This window comes from Pteropus medius, unplaced genomic scaffold (genome assembly GCF_902729225.1).
Source record: "Pteropus medius unplaced genomic scaffold, Ma_sr-lr_union100, whole genome shotgun sequence".
In the NCBI taxonomy this organism is placed as follows: Eukaryota; Metazoa; Chordata; class Mammalia; order Chiroptera; family Pteropodidae; genus Pteropus; species Pteropus medius.
In genome coordinates, this window is record NW_024354499.1 from 16,186,123 (window position 1) to 16,201,251 (window position 15,129).

General features: G+C 36.6%; 1 protein-coding gene across 3 annotated transcripts in view; it reads left to right on the plus strand.

Annotated features, from left to right (window-relative positions):
• Positions 1-15,129, plus strand: part of EIF2AK3 (eukaryotic translation initiation factor 2 alpha kinase 3) — a 70,516-nt gene that overhangs the window by 878 nt on the left and 54,509 nt on the right. For 2 of the 3 annotated variants that reach the window (XM_039852775.1, XM_039852777.1), the window contains exon 2: positions 10,634-10,763. In XM_039852775.1, coding sequence (XP_039708709.1) covers positions 10,634-10,763 — 130 coding nt within the window. Of the gene's footprint in view, positions 1-375; positions 395-10,633; positions 10,764-15,129 lie in introns of those variants that run through there. The other variant, XM_039852778.1, reaches the window with a different exon arrangement.

Below are 15,129 nucleotides of genomic sequence, written 5' to 3' on the forward strand. Positions count from 1 at the left end.
AGAAACGTCACTTTCCCTCTTTGATTGTTTTCGGGCTTTATTCATATTCCAAGGAACTTTCTGCCTCCCTCCTCCCCCCTTTTCTTTCATGTAACACTTCTTGTCTGTACTGGTGCTACAGCTGTTTAGGTAAAGGACTTCGCAGAGAGATTTCTACGTATCCCTTTAACCACAACCTTGTAGTGCCCCCGGACCAGGGTTAATTTCAGTATGTCCCTTAACTGTTGCGGAACATCCGCATCAGAATCACTTGGGGATGCTGATTAACTATACAGTTTTTTAGGCCCCACCCCAAATTTACTGAATCAGACTTTCTCCGGGTGAGAACATGGAATCTGCAAGTTAACGAGCACACCAGACAATTCTTGAACACACCGAAGTTTAAGAACTATGGGTAGGTCCTTGAATTTTGGCAGTTTTGATAATGTAAAGGATTTACCATATAAACATTTAATGTAGAGCTGTCTTGGTTGAGTTGGTTAACCTTAAAAATCAAGATACATGTTTTAAAACACTTTTCAAAGTCGGGACACAAATGTAAGGAATTCTAATGGTCAGGTATTTTGTGAAGTTATCTTAGAACATCTGGGGAGAAAGTGATGTCTTATTTAACAGATTATAAAAGGAGCATTAGGTGAATTAAACCAGAGAAGGCTAGAATGCGAATTACAAAGTATTATAAGCTTATAATGTAGCATTTACTATATTATAACAAATAGATTTAATTTCCAGTTAAATATCAGAACCTTGATGTATATACCTAGAAATTTCTATAAATAGGATAAATACTAAAATTCTCTCGGCACCACTTTTTTAAAGTAGCAAATATTTGACAAAATTTTTATAAGTTTTGCTAATGAAAACATTCCTGGAAGAGTGGTTTGTTTATCTTAGAGAAACTTCCGAAGCACCTGCTTAAAGTAAGTTACATGAAGTAAGATGTTTCATTTTTCTTAGAATACAAATCCACTGCAGTAGGTACTTATTGACACTTATAAAGGATTTTAAGATGCCGTGGGGTTACAGAGGGTAGGCGATAGTCCTTGCCCTCCCAGAGGAGCATGTAATAGTGAGAGTTAAGTGAAGAGCTGCATAATGACATTACAGAGCAGAAGCAGTGCAAATCAAGTGCTAGCAGTATTTTGAGGTTTTTTTGGTGTTCAGTAGGTGGGATCCAGGGGGTGAGGTAGGTGAGGAAGATAAGCAAAAGCTGTGGCAAAATAAATTAGCTCCTGAAAAGTAGGTAGAATTGTAATGGGGTAGGCATGGGACTTGAGGAAACAGCAAGAGGCACAGAAGTTGGGAAGTGTGTTTAGGGAACATTTTGTTTGTGTACATCTGTGTGTGTTTGTGTACATCTGTGTGTGTGTGCACACATGCGCATAAGACCCGCACGTATGTGAGAGACACAGAAATACGTACGGGTATGCTGGGCAGGAAAGAATAAAAGAGCCTAGAAAAATAGGTTGAGGCCAAATTGTAGGTATGTATCTTTACACCAGTAGCATGATCATCACTTGGGAACATGTTAGAAATCCAGAATCAGGCACCACTCAGACATACTGAATAAGTATCTCTGTTTTAACAAGATCACCATGTGCTTCACAGGCCCATTACAGCTTAAGAAGTGATATGTAGAGTATCTCGAATGCCAGGCCTGATAAAGTTTGTGCTTAAGGAATATTTCTCTAGCAATACTATATACTGAAAACTTTGAGGTAAGGATACCACAAAGAGAGTGTTGTAGCAGTTCAGGTAAGAGGTTTCTTGTTCAGTGGATATAGATATAGGCTGTATTTGAGGTAGAATCTTGGTTCCTAGCAAATGAATCATTCCTCCTCCCTTGGCACTTTCATCCAGAGATTGAGACTGGCCAAAAGGTGAGAGCACACATGGGAAAACTGAGATGTAGGTGAGCAGGGAAGAAAAGACAAGGAAGGGGTTTGGTGATGGACATGGTGACTTGGAGGTCTGGGCAGGACATCGAAAGGGAAGTGTTTGGTAGGCAGGTAGGAATGAATGACTGAAGTTAGAGAACAGTTAGGGCGAATAGTTGAAGCTGTGAGGAGGCTCATGGTAAATCCTTAGGAAATGCCTTATATTTTAGAAAAGATAATCCAACAAAGGAGACAAGCAATACAGATGGCTAGGTTGGAGAGGTAGTGTGAAGACTGAGAAGAATGAAAGATTTGGTGGTGAGCACAATTAAAGAGTTTAAGTAAAGCAATGTAGAGAGTACTCAGATAGCAAGAGAGAGTTAAGGATCCATCCTTTTCAGCCCCACACCTTCCTTCCCTCACTGCTAGACCTGTGTGGGAGGCAGATTTTAGGACTATGGACCGCCGATCTTATTTATACGCTCAGAGTAGAGAGCCTGTATAGACAGGTTAAAAAAGAAAAGAATGAAGAAGATGGTGAAGGTTGTTGGAGAAGATCTACTTCTTTCTCAGAAACAAGGTGAAAATACAAGAATTTTACATGGCAGAGAGTAAGTGATCTTTGGCAATCAGAATTGACTGAGAAGAGATAGGCCCAGGTTTAGGAGTCTGCCTTGTAACTTAAGATAGTGTGGAAAGTTTGAGAAACCTTAGGTAAGTAAATTGATTGCGTCAACAGGAGATAAATGTGCAATGTTTATAAAACTTTTTCTAAATGCTTTTAAAAAAAGTCAGAATAGCAATTCCATAATAATAGACCAATATCCTGTTTGTTTAAGAAGGAAGATTAGGAGAACAGATTTGAATTAACCAAGCATTTATTACAAACAGCTGTGAAGAATTATGGTCCTTGCAAAACTTTAAGGGAGCTGGGGAATTAATATCTTCATTTTTGCATGTTTTCTTTTGATGCCCAAGAAGCAATGTGAGACTTGATAATTCTTTTTTTCTCTTGATGACATTTTTATTGGCTTAATTCTACATGCTTACTCTGCATCTCAAGCATGTGAATGAATAAACCATTTTTTTCTTTAAAAAGTAGCCAAGCTAAATAAACATTACTCAACCATAAGAAAAGATGTAATAATGCCATTTGCAACATGGATGGATTTCGAGATAATCATGCTAAGCAAAATAAGCTAGACAGAAAACGTTGAAAACCACATGATATCACTTATGTGTGGGATATAAACCTAAAAGCAACAAACAGGACAAACAGAGACTCCTGGACATGGACAATAGATTAGTGGTTACCAGAGGGGAGCGGGGGTTGGGGGGGGTGGGGGGGTAGGGAGGAAAAGAGGGAGGTAAATGGGATAAAGGGGTCAAATATGTGGTGACAGAAAGAAATCTATGGAAGGTGAACACTGTTAAATTGTACACCTAAAACTTACTGGGTATCATTAAACAATGTCACCAAAAAATAAATTTAAAAAATTAAGTAGCCAAAATAAATGTGTTTTTCTGATAGCAGTTTTGTCAGTGCTTCTTCTGTTACATATATTTAGTTGACATTTAAATGGGATGGTTACTATAGAAAGTTGGGAAGGAAGTCAAAATCTCACCTCATGTTAGGTTTTATACAAGTTAGCATCATTTATGAGTTACCAGTTTTCTGACTCTAACACAAGTACAATTTAGGGTGTTATTTGCAGTCCTTGTGATAGGATGGGCATCTTCATATTGAGTACATCTGACACTTTCAGAAGTTATAAAGAACAATTTTATCTTAACAATCATGCTAATTTGTAAGGTATTCGTTTCCTTTTCCTCCGCCTCTAACTCCCTTGTAACAAAAGTATTACTGAATTTGATATTAATCTATGGTGTTTCATGAATTTGTGCACCTATAAACTGATTTTTTTCGGCAGGGGGATTTAATGAGGTAACATGAAAACTCAGCAAATGTAAGATGATTTAATTCCTCTTTGTTTTTCTCTCCATCCTTTTACAAATTGATTCGCTATGAATCAGTGGTACAGAAATCTGGTCCTCCTCAGGTTTTCAGATTCACAATCATGCTTTAAAAAAAAATGACCATTGAATAATAGAAGCTCAGAATACAGTGTTGAAAGGGAATTTAGTCATCTGTTCCCAACACTGCTCACTTTTCTGACTTCTGACTTTTAAAGTTAACTAAAACTCACATTTAAAGAACTTATGCATAACTTTCAAGGCAAGTTGTAAGCCAAAATAAACATACTTTAGATCTTTCTGTCTACAATTGTATTTTTAGCTGAATTGACACTTGAATTCTAGATATGCTATGTGACAAGATTGAGGGAACTGTGTAATTTGAACTCAGCAGCCTTTACACTGTAAGGCATTTTGCAAAAGGGAACTTGTCTTTATCAGCTGCTGTGAGCTGTAGTTTGGACATGGCTCTTCATTTTCTAAATATTGCCTGGAAACTCCTTTTTTTTTGGTAAATGAGGAGCTGCCTGTATATTTTAATTACAAAATTAATCAAAATACAAAGATGAAAACTTGTAGGTTACAAAATAAATGCGAGAGATTAATTTTTTTCACCCTGTTCTATGTATAAATAACCATTTTGATTAAAAATGTTTCATAGCATAAAGGAGAAAAAGTGCTTCCAGAAATATTTTAATCTGGTAGAAAAAGGACACCTATCATGACATTATCATGTCTACAATATTGAAAATTTAGGTTGTATTTCTTTAAGGTCTATTTGATAAGTCAAAGTTATATAGTTGGTAACTTTTGACGTTATATTTGTTTTGATTCTGGGCCTGGCTAGTCTTGTGATATGTTTAAATGAAGGTTTGATTTGAAGATTTACTTAGTAGGTGGGGACTGAAAAGTAAAGTCCAATTAGTACAAGTTTGTTTTTGAATGAGAACATGTGCTTCCGAATTGATTGAGGGCATATGTTTAAGGAGGGGATTCTTGGCTACATCAAAAAAAGCAGATTTAACCAAATTTTTAATTTTGTAGAGTCCCCACACCCGCCCCAAAGAAAATGTGAACCTTTAAAATAAGCAGTTGGTAACTTTCTACTTTAATTTCTACTTTAATTTCTACTTTTTTAATGTAGAAATTATTCAATTGATATATTGTTCTCTTGTTGCCAGCTTCTCTTCCACATGGGAAGTTTCTACAGGCAGTAAGGACTTTTAACATGACTGTGATGAAGAAATTCAGAGGCTGATAATCTTCATTGTAAATAGGCAGGTATTCTGGATAACTTAAATCAGAGCCAACAGGTTTTTTAAATTGGGTGTTCATTGTGGAATAAGGTCATTTTTGCTCAGGCGAGGGCATAATCTGAGCAATAACAGGATAATTGGGGTCTTGAGATTTCTGGAAGGAGTAAAACCTGCACATTATAGTACTATAGTAGTTGCCATTTATATAAATTTACAATTAACAGAATGATAGAATTTGTGTTAGAAAACCTAAATTCATGCTTCAAAAATTTTGTTCAAAACCTCTTATTTGGTGTATGACCTTAGGCAAGTTACATATTTTTACATCTTTATATTTTTTGTTTTTATTTTGTTTGAGTAATAGTGTCTGTCCTAGCAATACTTACTGATTCAACAAACATTAATTACATTTATTAGGGGTTAGACACTGTTAGGTGCTGAAGGTAGCTAAATGGACCACTGGGCTTGCCCTTGAACCCTCAGTCTGACGGGGAGATATTTGTGTTAAAGAATTAACTATACTAGAATGGAAAATAAGTGACATTAGAGTAGTATGAGAGTGAAAAGAATGTCGAATGAGCAAGTCCTTCAGTGTAAAGTGTCAAGGACAGCCTAGGCAACAAGAATGAGTCAGGGCACAGAGCAGTGGTTCCCAAGCCAGGGCTTTTGGACCTCTGTGGACCTGCAAAAGTAAAAATGGGCATCTATGAGATATCAGTATTTTTTTAAATAATTTAATGGAAATTGGACATTCATTGAGGAGAAGGCTAATTTTTAAAAAGTCAAATTTCTTTGAGCTAGAATTATATCAAATTTAATATAGTAATTTTAGCTCATTCTTTCCAGAAGTCTTGAATATTTTGATTGATACTTAAATATTTCCCATAGAGATGGGAGAATTCATTAGAAGTGGTGTTTATTGGGTAAATGAAATCATTTACGATGTGAGACAAAAAAAATAAATTAACAAGGGAACTTTGTTGAAAAGATTTGAAAGCGTGTGTGTGTGTGTGTGTGTGTGTGTGTGTGTGTGTGTGTGTGTGGCCACAGTGTGGTGAGGGATTATGCCAAATTATGAAAGCCTTTACATGCCATACGAAGCAGTTTTGCCTTTATGTGGTGGGCATAAGGAGCATCAGAAGTGTGTCACATCTCTTTTCTAGAAACAAAACTGTTGGAAATGCAGAAAGGAAAGAGACCAGAAGCATGGAAATATGTCAGAAAGGCTTTTGCAGGTGTTCTGATGAGAAATGAGAATCTATTCTAGGACAAGGGCAGTAGTGGTAATGAAGAAGAAAAAGATTTGAAAGAACCTTCAGTAATAGAATCAAGAGTACATGACTGTTGTCTAAACGCACAGTGCGAAGGAGAAGTTAGAGTTGATGTCTGATTTAAATGTTAAGTGACAGGGTGGATGGAGAAATATGTATAGAGAAATTGAGTTTTCTGTAAACTTTGTGGCGAATAACAAGAATGTCCTGCTGAAAATGGGGAACCAGGGTTGGAAGAGAGATGAACTGCAAATACCATATAGGTTTGGAGCTGTCACATTACAGATCAAGGTGAAGCTGCAGGCTTTGGTGAAAGCTAGAACTCCGTGGCCTACTCGTTAGTGGTTGAGAGCGGTAAGAGTGATAGGTGAGGATGGGGTGGTAGGGACAGGTCTTGCGGAAGCCAGGGAAGGAGGAATGCCCCGCACGAGGAGCCAGACATTGTTTCAGCTGCTGCTGCGAGGACAAAGCCGATTAGGACAAATCATTAGGAGCAGGTCATTGACAACCTTTTTGAGAGGAGCTTCAAAGACTCGGGTATGGGTGAATGAGCAAGGTGTAAGTGAGAGACAGAAGTTTCAAGAGTGTTTTCTGATAGTTGATCAATAGGCCTTCTTCGTTCAGCTAATACGTTATTATTTTTTTACTCTTTGAGGTAAACCAGTGTCGCCAAATTGGCCTTATCATGAGACTCACCTGGGGTACTTGGTGAGCTGCATTCTCTCAAGGCCCCCTGTGGGATGGGACCTTTATGGGTTTTTAACAAGCGCTCCAGATGATTTCTATGATCAGGTGTATTTGAGTTATGCCTTGCTAGGTGAAATAGCCACACAGGCATACTTCAGAGGTTTTGCGGGTTAGGTTCCAGATCACCGTAATAAAATGGATATTACAATAAAGCAAGTTGTAATTTTTTTGATAGTGAGGGGTCTTGCCTTCAATTTGTGAAAAATGCAATACCTGTGAAGCGCAATAAAAGGAGATGTGTCTGTAATTTACCTAGGAAAAAGCAAGTTGAATGAAAAAGCCATGAGGAGAATAAGAGCAGAGCCTTGGGATGTACCCCATATGATAGGCTTTCAGTAAAAGAATAGTTACGTATTAAACTCCAAATTATTTATTAAGATGTTCTTAGTGCATATAATAAATTATAATACATATATATATAATACATTGTAATAAATGGAATGCCTAGAATAATAAATGAACAGTGGTGGTTCTGAATTTAAAAAAAAAAATAGTATCTGAAGTGGTCTTAATTTTTCATGGGTTAACACACTGCTTATACTAAATTTTATTTCAACTAGATTTTTTTTTATTCAACCAATTATTTGTGGTTAATGATTATTAAACAGAAGAATTAGACATTTTTACAGTGGAGCTGGGAAAGGGTTAACTTGGCTCTGAATGAACCCTGGATCTCTGAAATTATATTCTATTGTTTTTATTTGTAAAGTGACACATTTAAGATAAGAATTTTATAACCTTCATTATAAAATAATTTTCTTACTTGAGGCATCTTTCTCTTTCTCCAACTCCCAGTGGATTTCTTTAGAAAGCAGGATAATATGTGGGGAAGGGAGTTGAGTTGTTTCTTTTCTTTTGGTTTGTTGTCTAAAATTGCTAGAGTTTATGGTGTGGCAAAATTTTTTATTTTCACAAAATAGACTAAGGGTTACCACTTGAAAAATTCAAAATGAGAATTGATGTGTGGTTTGGGAACTAAATTAATAATTGTATTTATTAATTTGATAAGTTCATTTGATAAGTTTATTCATTTGATAAATTCTTTGAAAGGTTGCAAATGAGTTTACTTGAACTGTTTTGGTCAACTTGTAGATTTACTTTGAATTTGTATACATTGTATATCAAGTGAGATAGAAAAGATAAAAGTTGTATTTATCCTAACCAGGAACATAAATATATGTACTTGGAGTCTGCATTATCTCTGAAGCAGACAAATATGCCTAACAAATTCCTTGAACAACTGTACAGCACATTCTTTCATTCAACAAAAGTTTACTGAGAGCGTGTTATGTATATGGGGATTGTGTTCCAGACAGAAGGAACAGTAGCTGCAAAGTTCCTTAGGGAAAATCATGCATGGTGTGTTTAAGGAATTGGGGGAGTCAGTATGAAGGGATTAATTTTGGATACCTAGACTTTGAGAAGTCTCTTAGACAATCTAAATCTGGTAAGCAGTCAGATATGTAAGTAAGTCTAGAGTTTAGGGAGAGGCCTGGAACTAGAGATAAAAATTTGGGAGTTGCCAATGTATAGATGATATTTTAAGCTATGAGACTGGATGAAACCAACAAAAAAAGTATATGTAGGTAGGGAATATTTTAAGAGATAAGGAGAAATGAGGAGGAACCAGAAAATGCAACTGAGAAGGCGTAGGATGGAAGAAAAAAAAAAATCAGGGGAGTTTAGTGTCTTGGAACCACGTGAAGAGTGTGTTTTATGGAGGGCAAGAGAAGTAGCTGCTCAGGTGCTGTTAGATGGTCAAGTGAACTGAGACCAGACCACAGAAATTTTCAATGTGAAGGTCATTGGTGACTCCAGTAAGAACCTTTTCAGTGGAGTGGTAGAGGCACAAACTTGACTGGAAATAGTTCAAGACAAAGGGAGGAGAGGATTTGGAGACAGAGTATATAACAATTCTTTCAAGGAATTTTGTTCTAAAGTGGGCAAGGAATGAATTGGAAGCTGGAGGGGGAAGAGTGGTTGATTCTATTTAATCTTGGTTGGTTTTTAAGTTTGGGGAAATAATAGCAGATTTGAATACTGAGGGGAACACTCTGGTAAGGAGGGAATATTGTGAGAGCAAGAGGAGAGATCTGCAGGAGTGAGTCCTGATGTGTGCTTGAGGGAGAGATCGTCTAAGTGGAAGTGTGGTGGTGAATGGGAATGTGGACTGTTCATCTGCAGTAACAGGGCAGAAGGGCGACTACATGGGTCCATCCAGGTGCTGACAAATAGATGTGATGATGGGCAACAATCTCATTTGATTGTTTGTTTTCCTCAGAGAAATAGGTAGCACAGTCCCTGAGATGCGTGAGCTTGGAAGAGCTGGTGTCAGAAGTTTGTGGAGAAGGGTGAAGTGAATAGTTAACCCAGGACATTGAGTGAGTGGATAGATTAGGGAAGTGTTATTCGATTGTTTAGCATCATTAATGCCCTTTTGTGGTTGGTGGTTGTAGTGAGACCAGTCAGCATGGCTATGTTTTTCTTCAGCTGTATTCAACTGCACAGATGCAAGAATGAGAAAGCCAGAAAGTTAAATTTAATCAGGATTGGAGTTCCGCCAGTCAAGTATAACATGTGAGAGAAGGTGCAAAGAAGGAAGTGCTTAAAATGAAGGACTATGGAATTGAAACTGAATGAGAAAGAAGTGAAGGCATAGTAGTATTGAAGATCAGGGTAAAGGTGATAGGATCAATGGCTTTTAGGTTCTGGTGGGGTCAGAGGTTTGTTTGCAGTCAAGGAAGCAGAGGAAGTGAGCTGGAAAGAAGGGCTGGCGGCTGGGGTTGGGGGGATGCTTAAAATTTCAGTGGGACAGGGAAGTTGTGATTTGTAATGACAAGAGCTAGGGTCTGACCATGAAGGTGGCTGAGGCAAGGTAGACAGATCATGAAAACCCAAAGAACTTAATAGTAACAGTAAACTAGGAGCTAAAATCCTCAAGGAATGGGGCTAGTGACCCAAGGATAAGTAGACAATTACTAGGAGGGGTAATAGATGGGACCATCCGATCCTGAGAACTTTTAGAGAGGAGAGAAAAAACAAGGTCCAGGGAGTACACTTACCCCGTCACTAGGCCCACTGGTCAAGAGTTATGGAGAAACGATTCTTGAATTGAAGCAATGGTCTCAAGGAGAGTCAGATTTCTGTTAGAGAAAGAAGGAAAGTGAACATTCACGGAAGACTTCAGGAATTGGGGAAAGGTAGAAGAGGATAGAGCAGGGACTGTTGAGTTCTTTGTGGAGATTAGAGTGTGGGAATAAAGGGTAACCTAGGAATCTGGGACTTTTCATAAGTGTCATAAATGGTTAAAGGACATAGTACAATTTTTTTGGAAGGCTAAAGACAGTGGTGGCAAGACAGTAAGTTGTGAGGAGGCGGGGCCCACTTCCCTCCTACAGATAGAGGCCTGTGGAGGGGTATAAGGAGCTAGTCTTAGATGCCTTTTACACTTTGTCCTATTTTTATTTTTATCTTATTTACTTATTTATTTTAATATTTAAATTTACAGATCATTAGTGATTATCAGCACTTTAGATGGGCGAATTGCTGCCTTGGATCCTGAAAATCATGGTAAAAAGCAGTGGGATTTGGACGTGGGATCTGGTTCCTTGGTTTCATCCAGCCTTAGCAAACCAGAGGTAAGAATTTTTTGTTATTTGTTGACTGGACAACTAGTTATAATGAGGAATTGCTGATATTAATAGTATGTTTTTGCTTATAGACTGGGGCTCAGGGCCACGTTGCCTAGGTATGACACCTGTGTGCCTCTTACAAACTATGTCACCTTAGGGCAATTACTTTTCTGTTCCTCAGTTCCCCTCCTGCAGTGAGGTAGGTAATATTGCCTACTTCTTAGGATTATTTGAGGGCATTCAATTATTTAATCATATTGAAGAGCGACTGAGGATACTCTCTGCTGTATCAGTATATATAGCTCATGTGAGCTATAACATGATCATTTGTTATTATCACTAATAATAAGTAGTTCCAAAATAATAAAACAAATGTAAGTAACTGTGTTTTAATAGTTAGAAATACATGCTGCAAAACCTCATAAATGATTCTCTACATTTTTCCCTCAAGTGTACACACTTATTATAAGCACAATTCATCTGAAATTTTCTTGGAATGTAATTTTAGACAAATTCGATTATTTGCAGAAAAGAGGCCTTGCTTCCAAAACTTCTCTGCCACGTGACTCCAGCACTTGGGCTTAGCCCCTCAGAGCTTTAGTATCTTCATCAGGAAAGTCAGAACACTGCCTACCTTGATGAGGTTAGGGGAGCGGGTAGATGAGGGAAGTTTATTTTCCTTGTCTTTAGTCTTGACCCTGATAGATTAAGTCTCTCTCCTTTTCTGGAGCTTTATTCTCTTGTTTAAATCATTTAAAGTAAGTGCCTCTTTTGCGTTGTGACTGCTGACATGGAAGCAGTCACCTGTTTTCCAGAATTCCTTCAGCTTCTACCTTATTAAGTTGCTTCTGTGGGACACTGTGTAAGGCACTCTGATTTTCTGTCACTATCAGCCTTTCCCTTTCAAAAAGCTTCTTTTCTGATTGGAAAAGGATGAAACTTAACATGAAGGGCTTGAGAATGATCTGATTAGTGGTGACTGAATTTTTTGATGGGAAAACTACTAAGTGATCCACCTGCTCTCCAGTAAACCTAGCCTGGATTTTTTTCTGGAGCACCAACGCAGGTACTTAGGGAGATGGCATTGCCCAACCTCCACGTCTGCTGTGTGCTAAGCCCTGACTAGACTTTCAGAGGGCCTACTGTTCGTCAGACAGCACACTGAAAATATCTTTTGAGAAGAGTGACCTTCTGTTGTATTGTGAATTATTAATACAAATAGCAATTTGATTATAAATTACATTAAAAAATTTGAATCAGTTATAATATTCAGACAATGACTACTCAAGCTAAACATTCATTTACCTGTATTTTGTGGGGATTATGCTTGGGCATGCATGTTTTGCTTTATTTTTAAACTAGACATAAAAGACGATCAGCAAAATCAGAAGATTGTAAGCTGTTGACATCTGAGGTAATATTACAGTGTGTTGTAGTGGTGCAAAGCATGTGTGTGTTTGCAAACTAGAATATACACATGCACAAATGATAAATTGCATGGGATGACAGAGTAGACTGCAAATAGTTCTAATAACGAGTGCCATTGAGTGTGTTGAAATTATAAGCAGCTAATCATACTTGAAGGTTTTCTTATAACTAGCAATTATATTAGCTGGGCTTTTAAATTAATTTTTAAAAAATTTCAGTATAGTTGGTATGGAATATTATATTAGTTTCAGGTGTACAATATAGTGGTTCAGCATTTTTATACCTTACAATGTGACCACCCCTCTAATTCTAGTAATCATCTGTCACTGAAAACTTACCACAGTATTACTGACTATATTACGCTTTACCTTTTTCACCCATTCCCTACTTCCTTGGCCGTCTGATAACCATTCTTTGATCTCTGTTTCTATAAGTCTGTTTTTATTTTGTTGTGTTTGCTCATTGTTCATTTGTTTTTAAGATTCTGCATTTAAGTGAAACCATACAGTATTTGTCTTTTTCTGTCTGACTTATTTCACTTAGAATAATACCCTCTAGTTCCATCGATATTGTTGCAAATGGCAAGATTTCATCTTTTATTGCCGAGCAATATTTCATTGTATATATGTACCACATCTTTATCCAATTATCTATCAATAGACACCTATGCTGCTTACGTATCTTGGCTATTGTAAATAATGCTGCAATGAACATAAGGGTGTATATGTCTTCTTGAATTTGTGTTTTTGTTTTCTCCGGATAAGTGTCCAGAAGTAGAATTAATGGATCGTGTGGTAGATCTAGTTTTACTTTTTTGAGGAATCTCCGGACTATTTGCATAGTGGCTGCACCAATTTGCAGTCCCACCAGCAGTGCATGAAGGTCCTTTTTCTCCACATCCTCACCAACACATGTTATTCGTTGACTGTTTGATAATAGCCATTCTGACAGGTGTGAGGTGATATCTCACTGTGGTCTTGATTTGCATTTCCCTGATGATTAGTGACATTGAGCATCTTTTCATATGTCTGTTGGCCATCCGTATGTCCTCTTTAGAGAAATGTCTTTTCATGTCTTCTGCCCATTTTTTGACCAGAGTGTTTATTTTTTTGTTATTGAGTTGTATGAGTTCCTTATGTGTTTTAGATATCAACTCCTAATCTGATGTATCATTTGCAAATATATTCTCTCATTCAGTAGGTTGTCTTTGTTATGGTTTTCTTCACTGTGCAAAAGCCATTTAGTTTGATGAAGTCCCATTTGTTTAATTTGCTTTTTATTTCCCTTGCTCAAGAAGACATATCCAAAAAGATCTTACTCAGACTGATGTCAAATAGCTTACTACCTTTATTTTCTTCCAGGAGAAAATTTTTATGGTTTCAGCTCTTACATTTAAGTCTTTAATTTATTTTGAGTTTATATTTGTGTACGGTCTAAGAGAGTGGTCCAGTTTCATTTTTTTGCATGTATCCAGTTTTCCCAACTGGAAAAAAGTTGAAGAGACTGTCATTTCTCCATTGCATATTTTTGCCTCCTGTGTCATAGATTAATTGACCATATTAAGTGAGGGTTTATTTTGGGGCTCTCTATTGTGTTCCATTGATCTGTATGTCTGTTTTTATGCTAGTACCATCCCATTTTATTATAGCTCTGTAGAATAGTTTGAAATCAGAGAGCATGATGCTTCCAACTTTGTTCTTTCTCAAAATCACTTTGGCTATTTGTGGTCTTTATGAGTCCATTTAAATTTTAATATTGTTTGTTTTAGTTCTGAGAAGAATGCCATTGGTATTTTGATAGGGATCACATTGAATCTATAGATTGCTTTGGATAGTATGGTCATTTTAACAATATTAAACCTCTTCCCTTTTTTCTTCAATGTCTTATATTTCTCAGTACAGATCTTTGATCTCCTTGGTTAAATTTATTCCTAAGTATTTTATCTTTTTTTTAATGCAGTTATAACTGGGATTGTTTTCTCAATTTCTCCTGCTGATCATTCATTATTAGTGTATAGAAATGTGACAGATTTCTGTATATATTAATTTTGTATCCTGCTACTTTACTGAATTTGTTTATTCTATTTGTTTGATGGATTCTTTCAGTTGTTCTATATAACTATCAAGTCATCTGCAAATAGTGGCAGTTTTACTTCTTCCTTTCCAATTTGGTCGCTTTTATTTATTTACTTATCTATCTATCTATCTATCTATCTATCTATTTATTTATTTATTTTGCTGATTGCTGTGCCTTGGACTTCCCATATTATCTTGAATAATAGGGGTGAGAGTGGGCATCCTTGTATTATCTTGAATAATAGTAGTGAGAGTGGGCATCTTTGTATTGTTCCTGATCTTAGAGGAAAATCTTTCAGCTTTTCATTATTGTGTATATTAACTGTAGACTTGTCATATATAACCTTTATCATGTTGAGGCAGGTTCCTTGTATACCCACTTTATTGAGAGCTTTTATCATAAATTGATGTTGAATTTTGTCAAATGCTTTTTCTACATCTATTGAGATGATAAATATGATTTTTATTCTTGGTTTTGTTGATGTGATGAATGACATTAATTGTTTTGCAGATGTTAAACCACCCTTGCACCCTCAGTATAAATCCCACTTGGTTATGGTGTATAATCATTTTAATTTATTGTTGAATTCAGTTTGCTGGTATTTTGTTGAGAGTTTTTGCATCTATGTTTATCAGGGATATTGGCCTGTGATATTCTCTTTTTGTGGTGTCTTTGATTTTGATATCAGTGTAATGCTGATCTCATAGAATGAATTTGGAAGCATTCCTTCCTCTTCACTTTTTGGAAATTTGAGAAGTGTAGGTATTAATTCTTCTTTAAATGTATAGTAGAATTCATCTGTGATACTGTCTGCTCTTGGGCTTTTTTTTGTTGGGAGTTTTTTAAATCACTCCTTCAATTTCATTGC